General features: G+C 39.7%; 1 protein-coding gene across 1 annotated transcript in view; it reads right to left on the bottom strand.

Moving 5' to 3' along the window:
- The window catches only part of dock5 (dedicator of cytokinesis 5), a 37,805-nt gene that overhangs the window by 18,082 nt on the left and 4,320 nt on the right, over positions 1 to 15,403 (bottom strand). Inside the window, exons 3-14 of the mRNA XM_086111611.1 lie at positions 15,194 to 15,234; positions 10,929 to 10,984; positions 10,572 to 10,668; positions 10,273 to 10,421; positions 10,037 to 10,172; positions 9,778 to 9,935; positions 8,268 to 8,349; positions 6,944 to 7,073; positions 1,386 to 1,458; positions 907 to 1,049; positions 621 to 746; positions 370 to 494 (exon numbers count right to left, since the gene is read on the bottom strand). Coding sequence (XP_085967737.1) covers positions 370 to 494; positions 621 to 746; positions 907 to 1,049; positions 1,386 to 1,458; positions 6,944 to 7,073; positions 8,268 to 8,349; positions 9,778 to 9,935; positions 10,037 to 10,172; positions 10,273 to 10,421; positions 10,572 to 10,668; positions 10,929 to 10,984; positions 15,194 to 15,234 — 1,316 coding nt within the window. The remainder of the gene's footprint in view (positions 1 to 369; positions 495 to 620; positions 747 to 906; positions 1,050 to 1,385; positions 1,459 to 6,943; positions 7,074 to 8,267; positions 8,350 to 9,777; positions 9,936 to 10,036; positions 10,173 to 10,272; positions 10,422 to 10,571; positions 10,669 to 10,928; positions 10,985 to 15,193; positions 15,235 to 15,403) is intronic.

Genomic DNA, 15,403 nt, shown 5'->3' on the forward strand with positions numbered 1-15,403 from the left:
GTTTAATACACAGATTGCACGGTGGCGCGTGCTACTATTTTGGATCACCGTCTTTTTATCTTTGGGTGGTCTACAACATCATTGCACAATACTAGTGATTGGTCAATGACGTCACTCAATCTTCATTAGTCATTCTATATTATAGTAATTACACGTGGCAATTGTTTAAATGTTGTTTTTGTACGCATGTATACATATACAGTATATACTGTTACACACACACACACACACACAGATTGTGTGTGGAAACGAAATAGAAAGAAATTAAAATTAATAGTATGTTGTCAAATATCATGCCATATTGGTAAAAATTTAAAGTTAAATATCGACATGGTGAAAAAATTCATTTTCTTCAATGGCCAACAATACCTCCATGGGATTGCCTTCATCATCATGCACACTCAGTATGACCTCCACATTCTTGGGTGTCTTCTTTTTACCACGGTCAAACTCTCCCTGCAGCAATGTTACATAAATATCATTCCTCACATTACCTGGAGGAAGGAGAAAATATGATTAGGTAAATGTACAAACAGTTGATGTACCGTCCTTGCAGTTCTGGCATCAATTCAAATGAACATGACTTCATTGTATGTAGAGCAAATAAAAAATTAAGCCACCTGGGAGGATGATTTCTGGAAAGCCCATTTTTCTGACGATGGCTGTGCTACGGTCCACAAAGTGTGGGTAGTCCTTTCTGACCTGTGCAAGATCCCCTGGGAGCAGCTTGAGGGTCACAAACAACCCTGCCAGCAAACATGAAAAGAAAATCAACGAGGCAGAGACCAAAAGCTTATACACTGTCGCCTCTCACACATGATTTATTTCTCTTAAAACCAAAAGGTGAATTTAGAACGATCTCTAAAACCGCATGGGATAGAACCTATGTGGGGCACTTCATTTTACCCTGGCCTTTGTGATTGACCTCCCTCGTGGCGATGACTTTGTTGAAAACAGCAGTGAGTGGCTCATTCTCGCCTATGACTCGAGATGGGATGAGGGGAGACATGATGAGCTGCCTCTGACGGATGTAGGTCTCCATTGCTATCCTGAGAAAGTTCATCAAGGTCAAAAAAAGAGAAAAGGAGGACTGCAACCATACATCTATTGGCTGACAAACAAACGGACAGCAAAGTATACACACAGACACGCACGCACGTGCACACATACACACTAAGAAGGCATCTTATTTGAACGGTAAAAGCTTCAGTGGGAAAATCAGGGAGCTTGAAAACAATATTTCAAACCTCTCTGTGAGAAGCTGAGACATGTTTTTTTGTTTGTCCTATTCAAGGATATTTCCATCAACCCTATCCAAGTGGCATTTTAATACAACATTGAACAACTCAAAGGTACATAAAGTGTGACAAGATCAAAGCACTCACTGCTGAAAAGGAATGAAATGCTGTTTGTCCTCATCGTCTGTTTTGCCATGAGCAATATCAGTTATGTCCATCACTGCAATGACACCAAAGCATTAAAGACTGCCCCCCGGTAGCTTACTTTGCTCGATGCAAAACATTTCTTGTGTGGAAAACAACAAGACTAAGAGCACTTGAAAAGAACACTGTGGGTATGCGATATGGACATCCAAAGATGGGACAAAACTGCTGAACAACTCTTCTGTATGTTGGTTCAAAAAAATACACACACACACACACACCTTCATGTACATTTTTGTCCTTATTAAAAATAACATTTTTATCATACATCTGGTTAGAGAGTGTGGGGTCCTACGTCGTCAGCCAGTAGCACTGAAAAGTGGCCCCCACCAAGGTGCCCACCCTTGAGTTAGATAGATGTGATGCTGGGTTTGTTCGCTGAGCTGTTAACGGAGTGAATGAAAAAAAAAATCCCAAACGGCAGAAGCACATTTCTTGACGGAGGAAAAGGACCTCCAGCAATCCCTCAGGCGCGATGAGGGAAACCTAACGATAGATGCACTACAAATGGAAATGATATTTTATGCTAAGTCTGGTGCAAGCATCTGTTTATGTCTTTTGACAGTGATTAATGTGTACATAGTCCATAAAAAAATCCATGATAGAAACCAGTGTTACCAGGGATACAGTATATGTACCTTTAGGGGTACTTGAGCACATTGCACAGGGTACGTGGAAACATTGAACAATTTATTCATCCATCCATTTTCCAATCGGCTTTATCCTCACAAGGGTCGCGGGGGTGCTGGAGCCTATCCCAGCTGTCTTCCAGCAGTAGGTGGTGGACACCCTGAACCGGTTGCCAATCGCAGGGCACACACAGACGAACAACCATCCGCGATCACACTCACACAATTTAGAGTGGTCTATGAACCTGCCATGCATGTTTTTTTTGAATGTGGGAGGAAACCGGAGCGCCCGGAGAAAACCCGCGTAGGTCGGAGCTGGAATCGAACCTTGCACCTCTACACTGTGAGGTGTAACTGTGCGCTAACCACTTGATCACCGGGCCACCATAATTTATTCCTCAAATAAATAGCTCGTGGCACAGCCGTGCAAAAATCACATCCGTGTGTGGACTGAAATGTATTTTTAAAGATCAGATGATTGATCAAAAAAAGGACTGTGGGTCTGAATATTATACTTTTCGTGAGTTTAGATGACTGCTGAAAGGAGCTCCAGCTTTTGTGGTAAGGTAAAGAAGTCATCTGCAGATCGTCCAGCTGTATGGTGTACCCCTCAAGTACATCAACATCTTCAGGTCATTGTACCACAACTCAACCTGTTGTGTCAAAACCAACAGTGGCACAACTGATGATTTTGACATTGTCACTGGTGTAAGACAGGGTTGCATTCTGTCACCCCTACTCTTCATCATCATAATTGACTTTGTGATGAGGAAGTCCATCACAGGGGAAAAAGTTGGTATCAAGTGGGGAGGGAGCAGACTAGCTGACCTGGAATTTGCAGATGATTTGGCTCTGTTAAGTCACACCCAGCCCGCACTCCAGGAGTTGACCAACAATCTGCATGAGCACGGAGTTAAGGTCGGTTTACGAATTAGCCAGGAAAAGACCAAGGCCATGGCCGTCGGACAGCACCAACACCTTCAACCAATCACTCTACACCAACATGACATAGAGTACATTGACAGCTTCACATATCTTGGGAGTAACATCTCAAATACAGGTGGTGTGGAGAAAGACGTCAACAGTAGACTTGGTAAAGCTGCGGGAGTGTTCCAACGCCTCCGCAACATCTGGTCATCGAAAGCCATCACTACGACCACCAAGCTACGCCTCTATATGTCAGTGGTTATCCCAACAGCGATTTACGCCTGTGAGACATGGATGAAGACAGCCAACATTACCAACAAGTTAGATGTCTTTCATCGGCGTTGCCTGAGATCCATCCTGAGGATCTCATGGAGAGACCACATCACCAACGAGGAGGTGATGAAGAGGGCAGGAGTGGCTGAACTGTCAGACATTGTCTCTGAAAGGAGAAGGAAAATGATCGGCCACGTACTCCGGCTGCCAAGAGAGAGACCGGCAAGTGTGGCCATGGACTGGATGCCAGAGGGTGGAAAGAGGAAGAGAGGTAGGCCAAAGAAGACGTGGAGACAGACTGCCAAAGAAGACCTCAGTGAGATGGGTGTCAGCTGGCATGGAGCAAGAAGGGTCGCCAGTGACCGGAACAAATGGAGGAGGCTCGTCGCCCAATGTTCCAAATAGGAGCGGGCGGAACTAACTAACTAACTAACTAACTAAAGAAGTCATGGTTCAAACTCGGCTTTGAATAGCTGTGCACTGCAAACCGTGCTCTTTGTAGCCATTAATCTTGACTTTTCATTTTCGTTAAAAGAAAAGAAAATCTGCATGATCAAAATGCTTTTTATTATTCATTGATTTTATTTCATTTCATTTCATTTTTGACCATCATGTTGTTCAATTAGCTGGCCAAAAATGTTTATACAGTACTTTAAATGGGGATTTAATATTTATTTGAATTTCAGGAAAATTTATGCACTTTAAGTCTTTTGTTGCAGACTAAAAACAATGCTGTTCCTAAAGTTGTCTACATTTATTTCTTTTTTTTTTCATTTGCTTTCATGTTAATAAGGATACAATTCCATGCAGAGCTGTACTGACAACAATTTGTGGACAAATTATACTATTTATAGTCTCGCAGGAAAGTTGAGGGTGCATGAAATGTTTTCTTCTTCCTGGGACGCTGCCACAGAAAATAATTGAGAGCAGTAAAATGACATCAAATAGTGGCCAAAAACTTCACTACAATTGACTTGACTGCAGTTGCTCATCACCTATTCCCGAGGGCTCTCATGGAGAAATGATTGTGTTCGTGACTTCCGTTAAGACTTCCAGCAAGAATTTGCTATTTGTTGCAGCAGGTTTCATTTCACGGAGCGGTTTATTTGAATCCTTTTTTTTCACCCGCTTTTCTAAGCAACCATAAGCCTCCGCTGCATTGAAAAATATCTTGCTTGGGAACAACTAACAAGCACAAGACGTTGAATCTGTGACGACAAGAGAAATGTTTTGAACTGGCTGCCCTAAATGACAGCACCTTCCCAGGGATGAAGATCATAGCAAAAAGAGTGCAGTGTAATATGTACTTATGTACTTGCCCGACAAGGCAAAGCCTTTTTATATGCTGTGCTAAACACCCCCATTCATTTTTTCGTGCTTTGTTTTTACTGTGCATATGATACAAATCTACAATTTTCATGCAAGGAAAAAGCAGCTTAAAATCGTACCCGCATTGTAACATGTCATATACAGCCAATGCAATATTATGAATCCCACACGCACAGCACGGCCAACTGTTCATGTCTCTAAAGTGGTAGTGCTTCCGAGTTGAAGTTGCGAGAGCAAATATGTAGAGATACAGGAGTGCAAAAACATACCAGTCTGTATTTCCAATCTTCTCTGCACGGTATTGCGTCAACTCTAATCCAGGCTCCATAGTGGCAATGTACACAGTCATCACTTTCAATTTCTCTTTCCACTGACGAGCTCAAACACGTAGGGTTTGACAATGTCCGCTTCTGTCGGTTCCCGTGTGTAAAAATCTTTTTCCTCAAATTCCAAAACATTGCTAGCATACTGAATGTACTGTGTTGTGTAGCAAATGGAAATTCTACAGTATCTCTATGATGCAGCATGCTGGTCGGAGGCTAAAACGTCATTTCCAGTTACCCTAGTGGTGGCTTGAGTCTCTATAGCCACAATCCATCAAGCTTCCAGTAAGTCTGGAAACTCTTGGAATGAGTAATTAAAACCAATTTTTAATCTGTTGTTGACAAGTTGCAGGGAGTAATGTGTATGTATTACAAAACATATTAGCAATGGGAATATGAATTTTAACAGCATCTGAAAAATCTTTGGAATCTGACCTTCTACTCATATTCCACAAACACAAAATGAATCAGAATGCTGTGTTTTGACTAGTGAGGCTGCATAGAACATATTCTTATTACAAAAAAATTGGGGGTTGACTTCCCCTTTAAATGTTTGTATGTACCGGCAGCAATGTGCTCACACTGTAACCCTTGTTAGAAACGCTGCGGTTGATCAAAGACCAAAGCCATCAGCATGAGTATAGGCAAGATGCCATTTCAGTCAGTGACCACATGAGCGCGCCTGTGTATTATTACTACTGGTCCCCAAATCACATTAACCAATGTGTGCGTGTCTGGCATTTTTCGGAACAAGATATACGTGTATTTGTATTTGTTTTTTACAGAAAACAATTATCTAATATATTTAGTGAAAGACAGTGACCCCCCCCCACACCCACACACACACACACACACACACCCACAATCAAACTGGCCGAATGCCCCCTGGCCCAATTACAGATGCTTTGATGCTAACAACGGGTGGACATCTTGATATTCAACTTCATTCTGGATGGCATATATTAGCTTTTAGATTCATTGCATTGTGCCCTTCAGTGAACTCGTTCTCTGGAAATGGGAACCGCCATCATGGCAACTGCCACTCACAGACTGAATGTTTTGAATCCTGCAGTTTCCAAATGTAGCTTTTTTCAAGGTAACCGCGACAGGGTGTGATTGCTCCTGCAAGGAAAATGCTTTTTGTTTTTTTGGACAGTTTTCCTCCAAACGCTGCTGCAGTCTTTTGTGGTAAAAATGCAGCAGATAATACATGCTGTTAACAAGCAATAAACAAATGGACTGATCAATGAACCCAACCCAGAATTAATAAGGAGGAGGCCACTTTAAAATACAAGTATTGTCCATCCATGTTGGCCTTTTGTGTGTTTGCCTACCCTATGCATAAAATCAATCACTACTACGAAAAATCCATTTACAGTGATTGTCCTGGATGGTGATTAAGCCTCCCTCTTACCTGTTGGGCAGAGTGTTTTTTTCACCCAAGCACTGAAGGGGAAATATTCTGTAGTAATGATCACGCCTGAGGTGTCTACCAATTTATTTAGGATAATTTAAATCTATTTTTCTAAGAGAACCAAGGTATGAGATTATTTTATTTTTCTCCTGAAATGAGATAATATCCAGCCAACATTCCTAGCAGATTGAGTGGCCCTAAGGTTCATCCAACAAAATGGTGATGGTTTAAAACGGTGTATTCCACCCAGGCCTTTTTTAAATGTGTTTTATTTTCCTGGCAGAGAAGAATAATGCGACTTCTGAGTTAGACACATTTTGGATTGAGGTTTCACTCCATTTGTTGAGAATACATTTCTCCATAAATAGGCTCACCGTCAGGCCAAATACAAAAAGATGATTGCTCAACTCTTTTCCTGATGTCATTCTACTTTTTCCAGATCAGAAAACAGGTGCTGGCATTAAATTCAGCACATGGATCCCTCACTTTATACAACGGTACAATTCAAAAGGTACTGCAGAGCAAAGAAATGCCATTTTCATTGTTGAACGGGTTCTGAATTGGAAACACAGATATAGTATTAGATCTTATGAAAAAGTCTCTCACCAGCCACACCAAATGGTCTCCTTAGTCCACCTGTTTGTTTCTTCCCCTCTTTGAGCTCCATGCTTCCCACTCTGATGATCTGACACACCAGGAAGAGACGCTGCCTCATCAGGTCACTTCTGCTCAGCTCCTGGATGTAAAAAAAAAGAAATCAGCCAATAATAGATATCTTAGTGCAGATTAAGTGGAAAAGTCAGAGAAGCTCGAGTGCAGATAATTAATACTAAATGTTGAAATCCACAACCAAGTGAACCTTTCCATCTGCATGCGTTTTGGATGACTTTGTGGGTCAAGTGAGTCATGATTTGCTCTGAGAAGCATAAAATCTCTGATCTCATTTTCAGGACATCAGGGCACAAATGACTTAATTCGATATTGTGCTTCAATGGCATTAAAAAGAAACTCAAGTGAAATATGTTTTAAGAAACCCCACTAGTCTGAACACAGCGTTCTGATTAATACTGTGTTTGTGAAATATGAATTAACCAACAAAATCCAAGCCATTCTCAGGGGGCGGCCATTTTACCAATTGCGGCTCAGTTGTTTTCTGGGTTTGAGCCGTGAGATCATTACCTGAAGCCTAATGCGCGAGTGGGGGTGCATAGAATATATTATTGCAGACATTTATTTATTTTTACTTGACTTCCCCTTTAACAATAATAGCTGAAATATGAATGTACAGGTATATACCGTATTTTCTGCACTAAAAGGCGCACCTAAAAGCCTTCCATTTTCTTAAAAGCTCACAGCGCGCCTTAAAATCCGATGCGCCTTGTGTATGGTCATTACAGTAATATTTCAACTCCCAAATGGCTCCTTGCTAGAGACATGCTTACAACGCAGAGTTCAAACTTAAGGCGATCAAGTTACGCAGTTGAACACGGAAATAGAGCAGCGGCAAGCGAGTTCAACGTTAACGAGTCAGTGTTATAACTTGCTGTTGGTTAAGTGAACTGTGTCACTGCTTTTTTAAATAGGTTTTACTGACATCTGATCGTTCTGTTGGATTTTCCTTGAGCATAGCTCCGTCTAGTGGATGCATTGAAGATATCGTCTTATAATGCGGTGCGCCCAATGTATGAAAAAATTACAAAATAGGCCATTCATTGAAGGTGCGCCTCATAAACCAGTGTGCCTTTTAGTGTGGAAAATACGGTACATTAAAATTGTGATTTATTTGTTAAATATGTGAAAAGAATAACAGCTCGGTCTAACATTCAGTAAATGAGCAACTATTCAGTAGTAAATTGTCCTCCTTGTCTCAGATTTCATCAGTTTAGTAGTCTGAACCTGAAGTAATGTTCAATAGGTTGGATTTGGTTACCGTGAAGAGTGCTGGCAGGTTGTTGAGTTTTTCAATTTCTTTAGGCATCCCCATACTGTCCCACCGCACCAGGAAGTTCTCACTGCATAAATTTAAACATGGACCACTTCAGGAATTGCATTAAAAATATATATATATAAATAAAAAATTTAAATCTACATATGTGATGCAAACCTCTACAAATATATCCATGTATTGGGATTTGATGTAGACATATTATGGCACAGACTTTGGAATTGCTTTTACATAAAGATTTTTGCGATCTGCTGTGAATTCGATTGAATGAATGAGTAAATAAGTTCATTCTTTTTGTGTGAAAATGAGATGAGAAAATAAACACGAAAATTAAAATAAGAAAAATACCATTTAAAATATAATTTGATTTATGGATGAGCGATATGGCTGAAAAGTGTCTCATGGAATAATTAATTCAAATCGGCTGAGAGACATATTGATCCCCCCCCCTTTTTTTTTTACCAAATCAATAGGTTGAAGATAAACTACAACAACGCTCAACTGTCCAGAGGGAAAATACCATTCAAATTATCAGAGACTAAAACTCATTTTCAAGGAGTGTGCAGTGTATTAGTGTACATTATTATGCAGTGTTAATGTGCAATGTTGTTTACATCCATGCTCTGGGCTCAAGTGCTGCCATAAATACTTATTTGCAGACGACGCTCCACCCCATAGTGACATGAATTATCATTCGTTGGTCATACAAAACAAGTATAGCTAAGTGATACTCTCTTGGAGTGCATGCGTTGCAGTTGACCAACCATCTTAGTTCTACCTTAACTTATTCGTGGGCTCATTTATTGGATGGGTATCTTATAATTTTATCCGTTTATAATTTCATGGTGATGGTGAGTGTTGGATCCAGCAATAACATGCCAAAGCTAGCACGTCAACGACATCCTTGACTTGTCGTCCATGTATCCATCTGGAGGTGTGCACAGTATGACGTTATTGAATGTGTTGCACTGAGGCAAACCCAATTCCAACGAAGTACATTGGGACATTGGTAAAAACAAATAAAAATAGAATACAATGATTTGCAAATGATGTTGATATTGACTCGAATATACTACAAAGACAAGATATTGCATGTCAAACTGATAAACATGATTGTTTTTAGCAAATAATTATTTTGTTGAATTTGATGGCTGCAACACCTTCATATTTTTCTCTGATATATTTAGAGATGGGTTCAGATGAATTCATGATTATCCTTGCCCTACATTGTTCAAGGTGCTAAGAATCTATCATGTCGAAGATGCAGCAGTTTTGAGTCTTCAATTATTCACCATGAGTCACATGCACATTATCATCATTTCGGAGGAATTTTATATTCCAGTTTTACAATGCAAATCATTCTCTAGCACGTCGGCCTTTGACACATTTTAGACCATTAAAAAGAATCACTTTCTACCGTTTGTCATCAATCCACATTAAATCAAAAATAACCTTGGCGTTACACTGTACAGTTGAGAAAAAGTGAGAAGCGAACCTGATAAATTCTGACTGATCTGGGTCATAAAGAGACATGAGCAGCTCAGCATCTTCTCCAATGTTGCATACAAAGTTTTTCAGGTTCATGAGGAGGCTGTAGGTGTGAACAGAACTAAACAGAGCCTGGCGCCTCCTTTCCAGATTTTGTAACCGTGTCTGGAAACAAAACAAAACAAACAATTAAAAAACAGATATTATCAAAAGCAAAATTGTTCTACAGATATACAAATGACATGATCAACAATAAATTCTCATGCCTTCTCCTCTTGTATCCTGTCATCAACGCTACGGGATGCAGTCTCATGGGCACGGAACAGACTGACAGTGCTTGTAAAGTCAGGATTCAGTGTGTTTCCTGCTTCATCTCGCACAACCAGATCCAAGCCCAAAATCCTGAGAGTCGCACATTTTCACATGGGTTCACAGACTGTCACTTTTACAATAGTGGCAGAGGGCAAATTATGATAGGGCAGTAAGTCAGCAAGATTCATACCGGTTTCCATAGTCAATCTTGGCAGTTACTTTTTTTTTTAGTTCTACAAGGTCATCCTTGGGTAGTGTTCCAGACACTATCTGTGATCGATATTCCATCAGACTGTAGGCCATCTGCTGAACACTCCTGAACAGGGAGGCTTTGTTCGCCTGTCACACACAAAAAATGTAACAACTTGTAACACTGCAATTCTCAAGGCAACAAAATGTTCTTCTACATCTAAAAAAAAATAAAAAAAAAGAAAGTACTCAGAGTGTACTTAAATGTATGCAAATAAAGACAGAATACAGTGTACCTACCACAAAGAGCTTGTGCCATATCTGTGCCCATTCCCTCAGAGTAGCTCTGAGCTCCTGCACCAGTGGTAAATCTGCTGGAATAATTATTTCCTGCTGGCTAACAGCCACAAAAGCAGAATAATAGGTTATTGAAAAAGTGGCTCGTTGCTCACAGAGCGTATCATATACAGTAATTTGAACAGGTACAAGAGCATTTGTATATGATAAATAAATGGTTTCCTTTCACAGCCAAAAAAAGAATTTCTGAACCTCCACTTGAGATCATTATAAATGCACTTGTGTGTCACGAGAGGTGAAGCACCCCAAAGCCAAAGTGTAGTATTACAAAATGACATTTTTATTGATGAGTGATCTTACCCTATTCCCTCAACTGAAGCCTCCTTTAAGTGAATATATGAGGATGGAAAAATTCCCTGAGGAAAGAATCAAACACTTTAATGATCCAAAAAAAAGTTGAAAATCAAATCAACACACTTTCATTTTATCTAGACCAGGAGTGTCCAAACCTTTTTTTTCTTAGGTCTGCAAATAGTTGAGGAATTTGGGGTGGCCAACAGCCCTCTATCTCACAGAATAGATCCAGCTCTGTACTAAACGGCGGCCGAATCCCATCACCACATTCAGAACCAAAAAAAAAGAACCAACTGCAGCAAAGTGACTATTTTTTCCTAACAGTTACTTATTATATCATTAATGTGATGTCTTCATAAATCAGCCATAGAGTACAAAGAGGAAGAAACCTGTTCAAAATAAGTGATATCAGTTTAACCTCTAGAACAGGGGCGCCCAACCGGCCAATCGATTACTGGTCCCAAGTCGATCACGAGGGGTGGGTGAGGGAAATGGGAGGGGAAAAAAAAGATTTGTGTGTCTGTAGGTTTAGGTTTCGTTCATTTTCGGGACCGTTACGGCTGTTGCTCATCGTAGCGTGCGTGCGTGCATATGCGTGCATGTGCATGGATGCGAGCGTGCAAGCACACGCGCGCGCACACACACACACACACACACACACACACGCACACGCACACGCACACGCGCACACACGCACGCACGCACCGGGTCGATCACGGGTATTTTTAGGTTTAACCACTAGAGGGAAATAGAGAGAACCACAGTAGACATTCAGATTATAATAATTACAGAATTAGACACTAGAGTGTGCCATACTGCATTTAAGCAGCTGAATTAAATACACAAAGGTTACATACAAACTTTAACAAATTAAAACATCGTTTCACACAATCTAAATATCCAAATATGAGCTTGCTTGCTCACAACTGCCTTTTTTTTTACATGGTGAATTGATCAGCTTTTTGCCAATACATGTAGCTATCCAGAAACAGCTTTTCTTGTCATAGGTTCAAGAGTTTTGCCCATTATCATATTATCACAAACATCTTTCATGTGTTTGAATATAGCTGGGGGAAGGGAAGTCTGGGTGTTCCCGCTAAAGCTGCTGCCCCGGCGATTCAACTTCGGATAAGCAGAAGAAAATGGATGGATGGATGGATAGATTATTAATGTAAAGCTATTGCATGGTTTTATCTAATATCACTTTAATTGCTAATATCTCTATAGCCATTATAAATGAAAGGAGATAAACATCCTTACTGAGATTCCTGAATATGGGCACAGTATTTAAAATATGACCATTATTCATGATTCTACAGTTTCATTTTTACAGTGCATCAGGAAAGTATTCACAGTGCTTCACTTTTGTGAAATTTTATGTGACAGCTTTATCCCAAAATCAATTTAATTCTAGGCCCAACACCCAGTCGATTTAAATTTCTCATTTTCACTTGCCAACATAGCAGTTGAAAGTTGCAACTGATCACTTCCTTTTTAAGACTCACTCATTTGCTCCATTTTCCATCGCTTCCTTTTGAGTGTTGTTAGAGTCCATCGACTTTGCAGCCATATAATGGAACATTTTTCCATCTGCAGAAGTAAATGTTTTGTCTTCTTTCAGTTGGTTATGTTCCATATCCCGTGATGAGAGCTCGTCCCGAGCACGTTTGGAATCTCAATACCAACTTTTTCCATAACTGGGTCAAATCACTCAACGATCGGCCATGTGTATGTGTGTTGTTAAATGGAGCACCGTATGCGTACAAAGTAAAAAAATAAAATAAAATAAAAAAAGTCTGTTTTACAGCAACTATTTTTTACACTTAAAATGAGCATTTATATTAATGTTCTGCAGAATAAATCAGATCTTATCAGCTTGTGTGTGTGAGAGCAGTCATTTAAACAGCCACTCTTTGCCACCTCCCCACCAACCAGCCCTGATTCGCCTCATGGCAAACGCATCATCTGCGTCGACCAGCACGCATTCCTGCCAATCCGTGCAAAATATGTTTGTTGACATTTTCCAAGCACCCATTCAACTTGAGAAGAATTGGTCAAAAATTTCATATTTTTAAACTTTTTCAGGGACATTATTGCAGGACTCAGTGACTGCAGTACATTTGTGTGTCAGATATCGAGGTATGATTCAATCCTTAACTTTGACGTATTGTTATATCCCTTATCAAAATTCATTCTTTCAAGTACTTTTTTTTTTTTTTACAATATTAAGGTGATATAAAAAGAAATATCCGCAAGCTGACTTTCAACGTGAACCTCAACATGACTTTGACACTTACATTGTAAGCACGGCAGGTGTATTTATATACTGCATTTCAAGGGTAACTCAATGTGCTTCACATAATTCAGGGCTCAACAGTGCGCCAAATGTGCTTGTAAACGCTCCCATTTTTTTCAATGTGTGCTGGTAAAAATGTCAACCGGTCAAACGGCACGAGTGCATGTTATAATGCTATTACTGGTACATACAGCCTAGGCGTTCCAACTCTGTGTCCATCTGACAGACTGTACGCAGAATATCGAATGTGCGTCAGGTTAAAACCTTCCTGTATAAATTAAATAAATAAACATCCAAGTCTGGATGTGTACTTTGCCACATTAACGGACATTTAACTAAACTAGTACGACAGTATTTGCTTCATAAAGGATGGCTCACTCCCATTCACTGAGGCACTCACGATCCGCCCTGCATTTTGGCAATGGAGACTAGGTGCACTTGTCTAGCTTCAGTGGTACATGTGGAATTAGAAATACTGTTGGAACTACTGTTGTCAAACACGATATTGATATGCGGGGTTGAGTCTTGAACCATTAACTTGCATTCAGCAATCATTATCTTAAAAGGCGGAAACAATTTGTTAAGCAACAGTTGCAGCCTATTGACTATTTCGATCACGGAAAGGGTCATAACAAGAAGCTGACATTAAACATTGACATCTCTCACGATTGGCGAGACGTGAGGTGCATTCAAATAGTTGGGCAATTTCACACGCAAACAGACAAAAAGGCCCTCGATGCAGTAAACGTTAATAGCACCTAATATCTAAATATAGGCTTTCTGTCAATCTATAAAAGTTGGCATATATCAATGTTGGGGGTGAAATACAAGACATCTGTATTTAGATAGCACTTTCACAAAAGCTGCAGCTGTAACAAAGCGCTTACTTTTCTATTTTACTGAATTGCAATCAATGGTCCATCTCGCCACTCGTTACTCTACCTAATCAAATCACCAGGCTTCCATCCTTCAGTCGAGTGGTTGGGATGTCAAACGTATTCAATGAGATTTTATACTCCCCAAAGGCTTACATAATAAAAAATATTTTGGTGCACTAAAAGACCTGGATATCAATAAAAATATCAGTAGTATGTAAAAAAGTTGATTTCTTGTTCAATTGTTCTAAAGTGTTTAAAAATGTTCAAAATTGTTTTTGTTTTTTTGTGATTGAAAGCATTTGTATTTTGTTGAACTAATACAAATAAGACAAATTTGAATTTATTTTGCTGTCAGCTATTATGTTTGTGCTTTTTACTGATGTTTTAAGTTTTTGCTGTGGTAATGTTTACTTTGTCTTCTTCTAAAGTTATGTAAATTAACTAACGTCAGCCAGTGTTTGTTGCAAACAAAGGTGATGTTAGAGTATAATACTTTGCAAATCTATCTTCAACTGTTGTCAGTCTTTGATGGCATCATGTTGACTTGGCATTACAATGTCAAAATCTATCATCAATTTGTATAATTCTACCAAGTACACTAAGTATGCCAAATGCTCGACCTATTGCTGGCATCGAGTCAAAACCCCCGTATTGCCCCCCCACCCCAAATAGATCATTTCGGTCAGCTATTATTTATTTATCTCGCAAACTATTAACCAATCTAAAGTTTTGAAAATCACATTCTCTTTTTGAAAATGCAACATAAATGGCTAAACAAACATACCACATTTTTGGTTTCCTGAAAAGTGATGATTTTGAAGAAAAGGTACACTGATTGCGTCCGACGCCAACCGGCAGCACCCGCCACCTTCTGTATTTTGGCGACCCGAGGTTCATATTTGTGAAATAAAACTTAACTTAAAATTTCCAGCTTCACAATGAATCTCTACGGCCTGGCAAATAGACTTCATTACCAGACTCGCGTAATGGTTAACAAGATACTCTTCCCGTTCATAGGAGCTACAAACGTGGAGGAAAGCCCTTGGGGAATATTTGGAAAGGATAAAACACAAAATATATGCTAATGATACCCATACCTTATGTGATTTCTCTCGTAGTGTGTATCCCCGATACCAGCCTGAGGAGATTAAAATGAAAGAATCATGTTACACTGAGGGGAGAGAGACTGTGGGAGTAATGTCTTGGATTCAGGAGGTCAATGTACAAGCCTGCATGCTCATTTTTATATTACATATAATATATTTAATGACAGTTAGCTTAACATTTCTTATTTCCTGCAGCAGTTT

This window comes from Hippocampus guttulatus, chromosome 5 (assembly GCF_054856545.1).
Source record: "Hippocampus guttulatus isolate MCC_2025c chromosome 5, RoL_Hgut_1.0, whole genome shotgun sequence".
NCBI classification, from domain to species: Eukaryota; Metazoa; Chordata; class Actinopteri; order Syngnathiformes; family Syngnathidae; genus Hippocampus; species Hippocampus guttulatus.